This window comes from Botryllus schlosseri, chromosome 8 (genome assembly GCF_051294905.1).
Source record: "Botryllus schlosseri isolate E-star chromosome 8, Bs_hap1, whole genome shotgun sequence".
Classification (NCBI taxonomy): Eukaryota; Metazoa; Chordata; class Ascidiacea; order Stolidobranchia; family Styelidae; genus Botryllus; species Botryllus schlosseri.
In genome coordinates, this window is record NC_137243.1 from 3,230,009 (window position 1) to 3,241,240 (window position 11,232).

Consider the following 11,232-nt stretch of genomic DNA (forward strand, 5'->3'; position numbering starts at 1 on the left):
ATCGCAGTCTTGTGGTTTATTGAAATGATGAAATATTTAGCAATAAATTGAATTGATATTTCACTTGTCTTATTTATTAGCGTCCTGTGTGCGCTGTTTTCCAAGTGAGGCGAGCGGAGCGAACTTGGCAACGAAATTTGGTTACGAATGGCAAGTGCTGGTAAATCTTATTGACATCTGTCCGTTGACAATAGGGTATTCGGTTGGACGAGTCAATAAATCTCCTGTCTATTCCTCGTAGTACGGGCCGGCCCGGCAATCTCGCTTTCCTCCTTGAGAAATTGACGGATGACACGTTACAGCTCCAGAACCACTTGATCAATGTGTTGAGTTAACCAGCACCTGTCCTTGAAGAATTAATGACTACTGTCATGGCTTGAGCAGCATCGAATAAACGGTTTCAATGATATGGACAGTGGACACTTTTCAACCTTTACCATTAGTCTGTGAATGATTGCTCAATGCTCAGCCATCAATTGTAAGCTACTTGTGACCTGATACATATCTTTCTGTTTATCCTCTGCATGCCATTATACGATTAGTGAATAACTTTTCCTTATCACTTTCGTATTACAATATACCAATACACAGTCAATGCACAATAATACGCGATGTATATTTTAAATAAATAAGGTAAACAGAACAAGTCGCACATGTATTTGACACGTCTTTCAACGAAATACATGTTTTGAAAATACACAGACATAGGCTATCATGATCTGGACCAAGAATCATGCACAGCTCAAAGTCCGTACCTTGATCGTTGTTGGTGCGAGTATGATCAACGGTCACTCTCAGAGGAGACTGAACTCATGTATTGTCATGGAGCTGCATGGACTGATTTCTAATCATTAGAATTTCAGTGTGGGTTCTTGAATGGCGGCACAAGACCAGAATTAGCCTACATTGGGAAGAGGCGATTAAATGAGCAAAATCTTATTCCCGAAACGAAGCAACAAATTCAACATAGGAACAACACACTGACATTAGAGATGGCTTCAACCTCTGTTACAATGAAACACCATGCTGAGAACTCTTGTTAAACGTTGTGGAAGTGTTGAATTTTACGTGACTTGTTAACCCTAGGAAATCAATGATGAAAGAATGATCTTGACTTGTGTATTTCAATGTTCCACATGGCGGGTAAATATTTGTAACTGAAACACATCAAAACTCAGATGGACATTCAGGCTGCTCTTTAAATATCAATGTCTACTTCTAGAATCACAGTATAAGAACGATATTATTGAAAGATAAAGATAACAACCCTTGCCGAAGGCTTAGTATGCCTATAGCAAATTTTCACACTAGCCTTAGCGGCAAAGAGATTGAATAGCACAATGTTGTATTGAGCAGTGTGGAAAGCACAAAGCAAGAAAAATTAGGACTGAACAAACGAGTTTGCATAACCCTTCCATCCCCACACCATTGAAGTTGGTAACAACATTGCATTACTATGCCAACCCGAAAACATCTTGGTCATCACATGAAAAGTATTACCACCAACGAACTGATGCCAGAATAAATATATTTTTCACTTGTAAATTCAACGAAGAGGTTCACGGATCAGTGACTGATTCACCGTAGACGATGGCGTTTCCATAACTAGTTGATGACACTCGTATTACTGCAGTACGTTATGAAACAACGCAAGGACCTGATGAACATCTGGATCGAGATAGTGCTGAGTTAAAGGAGGTGCACGCCACCTCACTAATCCACATTACACTTTTGATAACAATGGTTCGCCATTATTATATAAATCAATTGGTAAAGAGTCATTTTGGTTTTGAACCGTTGTGTTATTACCATTTGGTACTTTGGTACCTTCACAAGTCCGTGAATCCAATTCTACAGACACTGAACCAGTGCTGGACTTTGATGATTCGAGATCCCTCAAAAATTGATCAACCTTCTTTCTGTCTTCGACAACATAAAATGATGCGACGAAAAACGCGATTGCCCCTATTACGCAGGCAAATAACGTTATATACATCGACATTTGCATGGATGTATACCTGGTCATGTAAGTATTTGGTTTGCCGACTGCAAGTGCGTCAGCCATTACTCCTAGAAGATACGGACTGCCGGCATCTCCAAACAAATGTCCGAACAGAAGTTGAACAGCATTCGCAGTTGATCTTCTATTAGGTTCCGTCACGTATAGAGTCATGTCGCTAATCAATGTCCACGTCATGCATAACGACAAGTCAGCGAAGAAAATTAAAATCCATGCCATTACCAGTTGCGATTGTGCGTACTGCACACCGAAAAATAGCAGCGGCGCCCCGACTAGTAACCCGATCGCACACACAAGAGCATCGGCATTGAGTTTTCCTCTCATTTTCCATCTTCGTGCCGATTCAGCTCCAATACCAACACCAGCGAATCCCGCGACACAAGTTATCACGCCAAAAACAAAACTTATGTTTGCATTTTCGCACGCATCATCTTGACAAGCAGGAAGAGCCCCAATGGCAATCTGCGAATACGCGATATAAGTAGGGCCCCATAGAGTGAGCGATCCGATCACAAACGCCATAAACGTGAATCCCAGAGATACCCAAATAAACGACTTGTTTCTGGTGAGATAACGCAGATCATTGCGGTATGAATGTCGCACTCCGACATTAGCTCCAGGACCAGATGTTTCGCTCGCGCCACGTACTGGATTTGGACATACGAGCACCAATAACAATATTGCAATCACTCCTAACACAGGAGTTACACGCAACGCCCATTCCCATCCCCCTAGTGCTTGCGCTACAGCAGCACCCACAATAAAACCCAAACCGCTACCAATCGGGGTCGCAAAGAAGAATACAGATAACATCTGCGTTCTCCTAGGACCTACAAACATATCGCCGATTAAAGTCGGGGCAATAGTGGCGTAGGAGGCTTCCCCTATTCCTACAAGAGCTCTTGTTAACAGGAACAACACGAAATGGTCGGGACTGTGAATAAATGATGAAAGTAGAGTGAATCCAGACCACACCATCATGCCTCCGGCCATGATCCAAATTCGATTGAACCTGTCCCCCAAGTAACCAAATAATGGGGCTACCATCATGTAGCTGATGATAAATACAGTTTGAAGCAGTCCAGTCTGAGCATTGTTGATATGAAAATTTTGCTTGATCTCCATCAATACGCCAGCGATCGTGAATCTATCCATGTAGTTGAGTAGGTTGATGAACGTGAGGATAATAACACCGGCGTATCTCTTCCAGTTTGGTATACCGGTACCCGATATTGTGATAGGCTCCGGACTGGTAGTCCGTGGGGAATCAGGAGTAGGTGATCTTGTCCCATTTCGAAGGAGTTGAGACTGACTGTTGGTAACGTCGTACGACGAATTATCTGGAGAATCATCCTGCTTCCTCCACACGTCTCCATTCGGTTGGCCAGCAGCATTAGTCATGTTTTTTTTAAATTTAAGATTAATTTTTAATAGTTTCTGCTGTAAAGGCATGAAGCATCGTTGAACAAGCTATTTGGTACGGATATTACAAGTACTATGAATTTATTGATGAATGCAGTGTATATGTTATCTTCTATTAATTTTTATTCAGTTGGCATGCCTCCTCATTCTACCGCCTAGGCTAAGGTGGGCGTCCGATTCCAAAGACTACTCACAAGTCGTTTCGGCACCTTCATATCTTTTAATTGTATTGCAGTACTGTGGTGTTTTTGGAACGATAAAATTATAAATAAACTCGTACTTGATTAGCAGCCAACATGGCGATATAATTACTTGTAGCATACTAAAGGGAGATTTACTGATAAATACCACTCCTGCAACTTCATCTGTTAGTTTCAGTCATTCGATGGATTGTCAGCGTCAATTTGTAGTATAAGCCTGCTGGCATAGACCACTGCGTCAGTGCCAGGGTTGTAACCAAGTCACAAGTCAATTTCACTTTTATAGTTTTAACTCGAGTCAAGCCGAGTCATTTTCAATTCACCACCGAGTCCAAGTCAGCGAGCAGAGGGTTGAGTCCGACTCGCGGCATTATGACTCAATCCAAGCCGTTGTGTTGACTGTTGACTGCTCAGTTTCCAGTTAAAGTCTTGTTAAATCCACTTTTTATAACTCTGTTTGGTAATATCGAATGGTTCGCATTTATAATATACTAATTTTCCTCACTTTTAGCAGTTTCTGGTCGCATTTTCAAGTACCAGTACCAATAGACGTTATCCCAATAGTATGGTGACTTGGCTATTCCTTGAAATTACAATGAAATGTCGGTCTTGGCTGTTTGAGTCTCGAGTCAATACACAGATTAACTCGAGTCGAGTTATTTCCGTATTTTGAGAAAATGACCCGAGTTGGTTGAGCCATCAGAAAATCGTGACTCAAGACAGAACAACCCTGGTCAGTGCTTGTGAATTCTCATGAACAAACCATTAACGTCAATGTACAATTGAACAAAATATATATACCCATATTGAAATAAACCCGAATATCTTATGCTCATACTTGTCAGGGGTAATCGTCAGCAACTAGTATACGGTTACGGTACTATGAATTATTATTCAGTTGCATTTGATATAAGCCAATGTGACTTGTGACCAACAACCAAACACACTTCCGATGGCACCAAGATATTTGATAACTCAAGGACAAATGCATTTTTGTACGAAAGTGCAAGTTGAGACATTGATGTACTGTAGTCTGTAATCATGCGCGCTGATGATATAATTGAAAAATATAAAAATTAATTGCGAGTGTACTGAGACTTGATGTAGTCAGTCTTGGGAACAATTACACTTAAATTCTGGAAGAAAGATGAATTGATAGTGGCATAGCGCCATCAAGGAAATTCTCTTCATGAGAAAAGGACTGATGACAAACGGGTTATAACGGAATAAAAGAAGTCAAGTGACATTCACATTGTTCAAGTCACATGCAAATATTGACATTCACATTAAAACTGTTAAAATAATGATTTTTCCGATAATAGGACAATGAACAGCATACAGTTCTACGCTCAGAACTTTGAAAGACTCAGGACATGAAACTTAATAACTTAATATTCAATATTTAATTTTCATACTGTGCTCAAGTAATTCAATTTATTTGATCTTGTGAATCTTACTACCCATTAAAAACCAATTCACACACATAAACATCTAGCAAGGTTGAGTGAAGTTAACTCTCGATAAGTTCACACAGACTGCTTCATATCTGATATAAACGTTAACTTATTGAGCGTCTTTTCCAACGTTCTGACTTGACAAAATATAAATGGTAACTTTATTATAGGCCTAAATGCATGACCACTAGATCACAACGTTAAAATAAGAGGTAGTGTCACGTTAGATCTAACTAGGGCTAACTAAATAACCAGTCCACAGGCTAAATTTAACCCACTAGGCCTTTTACTCTTCGCTTGGATGGGCACAACTAAAACAGAGGCTGATACTTCATAAGTATATAACATTAAATAGGAATGAGAGAAGTTTACGAATTCCCTTCTGTAAAATTACTTTCATTACCATTCCAACATTTGTATTTAGGCCTACATAACCGAATTCGGAAATACTCTATATAGTCATGTTGAATATAATCCACATGCATTAAAGACCGTTACATCATGACACATCGACTAAAATACTATTTTCCGATTCTCCATTCGGTGATTCAAGTACACCATTCAAACACCCGCGCCTGAAAAGAGAGTCCCTGCCTCGAGACAGACGAAATGCCACGTTTCGCAAAACAAGTTCCGCGCTGCGCGGAAAACGAATCAGTAGCTAAACGTAGATTCGCAAATCTACGAAACTAGCTTTGCAGTCGGCATATCATGCTTACCGAGCGTGTTCGAAGTCGCGGTACGTTAGCTACTCAGAGACAGCGGACTCTTGTAAAGATCGCGCGATACGAGAGGGTAATTTTATATGCGTACAAAGAGAGGTACAATGGTCAGGTCATAATATTCTCAGGCAATACCGAACCGTTCCCATACGCTAGAAGAGTCAATATAGTCCCTGGTTAAAAACCGAGGTCCAGCTGATCTAGCGTAATAAGTTCGTTTTAGAATTAATATAATTTCAAAACACTACAAGATTGCATGAAATATACGATCAAAGTTAATTGAACTATGCCACACTGATAGAATTCAACGGGTGTTTCCACTTACAGACTTTCTGATGACGTAATTTCCTGGCCGGTCCCGTTTTCAGCGGCACTTTCTGACATAATCAGCCGACTCAATTTGCCACGATTTCTCTGAGTGATGACCTGTAGTAACCCCGCAATAGCGCATAACATTGTTGGGTTATATTTATATAGAGGTTGGCACGGATAAATTCACAATCCAGGCACCTGCCACTGTCGTTAAGCCTACGTAGGGTGCGTACCGAGTTACTTCTGCCGTTATAGCCAACTGATTCTGGTTATCCGAAATGGCAAGATCACCTACTCTCAAAATGACTCCAAGTAACCTTATGGTTCAGCGTCCGAGAGAAGCACGTCATGTTGGCGTACTAGAGCGTGACATACTTTGCTCACGCCATATTGACTCGAGGGTGACGCATATGGCTTCAGCTTATTATTAAAAATTACATCAGATCGATACACCACAAGACGGCGATACAATGAAAAAATAGGAAGTAGTCGAAGCGACTTGGAGTAGTCTTTGAAATCAGACACCCACCTAGGCGATCAATAATTTCGTATTGTTTTCGCTCGATGTGGCTGTTGTGATTGGGTTCGAACTGGGTCTGGTAGGCCGTGCCGTTCATTGAGTACCAGGTCTAGGTTTAATTGGTAATTCACGCATTCTTAATCAAGATAATGTTAATAATAATAATTTCATCGGATCGATATACCACAAGATCGCGATATAATGAAAATATAGGAAGGTGTCGAAACGACTTGGGGTCTTCTGTTATATATTAAAAATAAAACTGAACAATGCATCCACAACCACACTTTTTACGCAAACTTTGGCACTTTGGGTGTTCGGTGTTCAGTTTATTATTAATAATTTTATCAGATCAATACACCAAAAGATCGCGAAGGGTGTCGAAGCGACTTGGAGTAGTATTCGAAATCAGACGCCTGCTCGGCGTAGGCGATGTAAAGAGACATGTACGTGGCACTATAGAGACTACAGTCTCTATAGTGGCACAATGCACAGTTGCACCATAGCAATTTGCAACGTTGTAAATTGCTATGGTTGCACACATTGCACATGCACATTGCACACTGACTGAAGATAACATAAACATTACTTGCGCGTGCTTCTACATTCTAAAAATTTCTTTTGACTGGAAAATACCACAGGTTATCCAAAACCACGTTGCAGGTTTGCCTACAATTCACGCGTTGAAGTTCCTGTTTTATGGTGAGGTAATTCTCACAGAAACACGTGCCTTTTGGCGGACTGCGCAAACCATTCAAACACACTTATTATGGTACGTTTCGATTTTGGCGGGATTATTCGAATATCGTAAACTCGATCGACTCGACTGCTTGTTTGTCAACTGTCAAGCCTCGCAGTTTGCAGTAGTTTACAGGTACAGGTACACTGTACGAGTGTACGTACAGCGTGGTGTCGAACGATGCAGTATCAATCGACTCGGTGCCCTATTCGTTTGAACAATTGGATAGTTTTATCATGCCCTGCGCTGACTAGCCGGTTTCGTCCCGTGAATCCTCGTATGCGCGAGTGCAGTAGGCGATGCAGAAGAATTGATCAAGCCTCGATCAAACCCTACAGGATACATATTGAATATTGAATAATTGTTCGAAGGGTCGACCTATACAAAGACACTTCGAAAGAGTTTTGGGCGTTGTCGATATAATTGAACGGTACACAAACTGTATTTTTCGCCCGCTTGATATCAATCGTTTTACCGTAGCAATTTACGCTGTTAATTGCTGTTGTTTTACTGCCTGACACAGTCAGAAAAGTAAACTGTCTTCCTTCTGTGATGTCAATTGTGATACTAATCGACAATTTCAAATCCGATGCAAGAAGAAGCATAAGGGTACGATGGAGATATCGTAATTACTCCTCAACTCTGATTACACTACTCGATCATATCCGAGTATAGGCCTACCAAAATTGTTGTGCCGACCGCCCACGCCTAGTATTCACCTCTGGAATACGCGTCATCTTAAACCTTAAAGGATCATCTACTTGCCCCGTAACGGTACTTAACGATTGGTGCAGGCCTATTTCTCATCCCGCGAGTAGTTCGGCTCCCTACTCTTGTCGTACGACTCAAACTGTCTCACCCTGGGCTACAAAAATACAAACTGAATTCGCGAAGGAAGTCATGGCTCACTCCAATGAAACCTATAGTCTGAAAATCATATTTACAAAATCTTCATCGTTCCAAAATTTCACACTATTGCAACCCAGGACGGACTGCATTAAGCTTCACTAATGTTGTTATCGACTAAAATTCAAAGCACCGCACAATTATCCGATACCATGAAGTATTGATGAACGGGGAGATGATCGAACTAATAAGGTGGATTATCGTCTGTGAAATGTGGGTGCATGAACCGCATGACTATCGAGTTGGTAGCATCCTTTTTCTCACCACGCCAAGAATCGAGATAGCAATAATTACCAGACCTGACTCGAGCAGACATCCTACCACTGGCGTAGCCAGGGGGGGGCGAAAGGGGCGGTCGCCCCCCCCAAATTTTTGAAAATTTTCGTAAAATCAATAGATATTAGAGTATTTTGGGGCACATGTTTGCAACCTAAAATTTTTCTTCGCGCTTCGCGCGATTCAGTGTCCGTTAATATCTTGATTTTGTTATCGGTATCACGAAAAAAATTTATTCCGCAAATACCCATTATTGAATTTAGCTGCATTCTCAATTATGAGAATACAACAGTACCAGTAGATACACTAGAGTAGCCCGAGGTCGTTAGGTTGATTGAGTCTGTAGGAGTGTCATTCCAGTATGGTGGTTGGGGACTGTTAGCTCCGGCAACTTCCGTTCCGGGACACACGAAGATTTATAAAGTATGCTACATGCTACTCCGCAAAGTGCGCTCCCAAAATGATTGACCACCATAAAACCGACCCTTGTATTTCGAAGCCTTCGATATAGATTTTCGGGTGCGTAAATGGCTGGCACCGAATGATCCTGTCCCTGCAATCGGACCCCTCCAACATAAACGCAACTGGCACAGGAAAATATCACCACCCCCCGTTAAAAATTGCTAATTTGAAATTGAACGAGTCTGATCAAAGGAGTTTTTTAATTTGGTCTGGTATGTATCAGCGATTTCAATCTTTAAAGTAGCGTCAATCTCTACCAGAGGTTACGAACAAACCGTGCTTCAACGAAGTAATAAGAATGGACACCACTTGCTCATATAGACGTACCAATATTATTGATCAAATTCTTTCATTTCTACAAAAACAATTTCCGCTCCGCGCGACTAGGGCCGAAATTCACACTGATTGTTCATCACTTTGCGTCAGCAATTTGGGCTTATCCGTGCAACGACCGCCTCATAAGCTATAGTTGGCAACTGGAAGCTTCCATAGGGTATGTGTGTGTGTGCGTCTAAGAATCGTATGTATAAAGGGTAGTGATGAAATTGCCTATGGCAGCATGTACGGTTCTGCGAGATGTTCCCACGGGAGAGCTCCCCTAAAGTCATAATCCCCCCCCCAAAAAAAATATTAAAAATAAAAATAAATTGTTTTTCCGGCTACGACCTTGCGTGTGCTCGATCTCCTGAGTGGTGACAGCTTTCTACGCAAGTCATGAAGTAACAGCAATAAATGACAACTGTCCCGTCCGCCGTCCACCCTATAGAACAGGGGCGGCCAACCCGTGGCCCGTGAGAAGGTTTAGAGAGGCCCGCGGGTTAATTCTCGAAATTACTAGTATTATCAAAAAATAAATTACCAAAACCGAATAACTAAAATTTGATTAGTCTGACCGCGAAATTTGGGATTTTGCAAACTAAAATATCAGTTTTGAGTTCCGAAGCATTGACGTAACCACGGGCCAGCCACATTTTTCGCAGATCGTCGTATATGACTATATGATGTACAATATTTCGCGCGGCTAGGTTGGGGATCCACACCAAGTCTTCATGTCATAATTGTTATTGATTTTGATGCGTATTATTATAAGTATTGTTTTCAACGTCACCTATTATCCGGTACGCTCCTATCGGAAGACTAAAAAAGGTCATCAACATTCAAGTGGCCCGCGCAATGGTTTGTAAGTCTCATGTGGCCCTTTGGCCACCCTGCTCTAGAAACTTTAAATAGTCTTGCCGTGTGGTATTAACATATAGCTCAAGATGTATAATTAATTGCCCCCGGAAGGTTTGATGACACCACTTCTATCAGCCCTGCCGGAAATCTGATAATGAAAACATATTTACAATATGCAAAGACCAATATAATGAACCAATTTCATTCATTAACCATGAAAAGTTTTCGCGCTTCGCGCGAAAGTCTTGTCGTCCTGGTTTTCCACAATCATTGTTTGATCACATCCGTCTGTGAGTGGAATATATATAACGATCGCCCCAGATGTTGAGTTAATCATATAATAAGCGCCTAAGTCCATCGATTTTATCTATTTTTTCCTTATCTTCAAGGGGGGGGGGGTCATTTACGTCATCGAATTTTTCGCCCCCCCCAAATATTTTTTCTGGCTACGCCCTTGCATCCTACCGACCGAAAAGGCATCAGACACAGTACCAATAAATACGATATCACGCCGGAAAGAAAAGGGCTCCATGCTGCCCGCATGATAGAGAATATCTTCAATCATCGAACTCTCTTTCGGTACCAGTTGATTCAATATGTCACGTGATTGAAGCCAATAAATCGCAGCTACCAGAATGAGTATCATGAAACTGTTCACTCTGCAGAAAAGCTGACGAATCAGCTTACATTCCATTATCGTTTGGCGCGCAGCACGTGGCATTTCGTTCCTCATTCAGGTTATAATTATATGCAGTGTTGAGGAATTCGCTCAGGTTCTGGATCTATGAAAATTGGTTGCTGGCTAAATCCTAGCAATCACATAAATCCGCTAGTGCTTGATGAGCTTTTACAGTCGGAGCTGGCATAAATGCACCCATTTCAAGAGAAGCAAACACTAAAATATGCTTATGCTAACTTCTCACATGAATATGTTGACAGAATTTATCTGTTAACCTGAATTTTGTTTACGCTCCACGAGCGATTCGCATCAAGTAGTATTCGCGATTGTGATGTGTCTTCCGA

At 41.3% G+C, this 11,232-nt stretch overlaps 1 protein-coding gene across 1 annotated transcript; it reads right to left on the reverse strand.

Moving 5' to 3' along the window:
* Positions 1-597: 597 nt before the first annotated feature.
* On the reverse strand, positions 598-3,525 carry LOC145444916 (protein spinster homolog 1-like). The gene has a single exon (XM_080322979.1). The coding sequence runs from the start codon at positions 3,470-3,472 to the stop codon at positions 1,724-1,726; it is 1,749 nt and encodes a 582-aa protein (XP_080179105.1). The 5' UTR covers positions 3,473-3,525; the 3' UTR covers positions 598-1,723.
* Positions 3,526-11,232: the final 7,707 nt, after the last annotated feature.

What these genes read in the sequence shown, in the direction of transcription:
- LOC145444916 (XM_080322979.1), bottom strand. Translation starts at nt 3,472, where the DNA reads ATGCCTTTACAGCAGAAACTATTAAAAATTAATCTTAAATTTAAAAAA.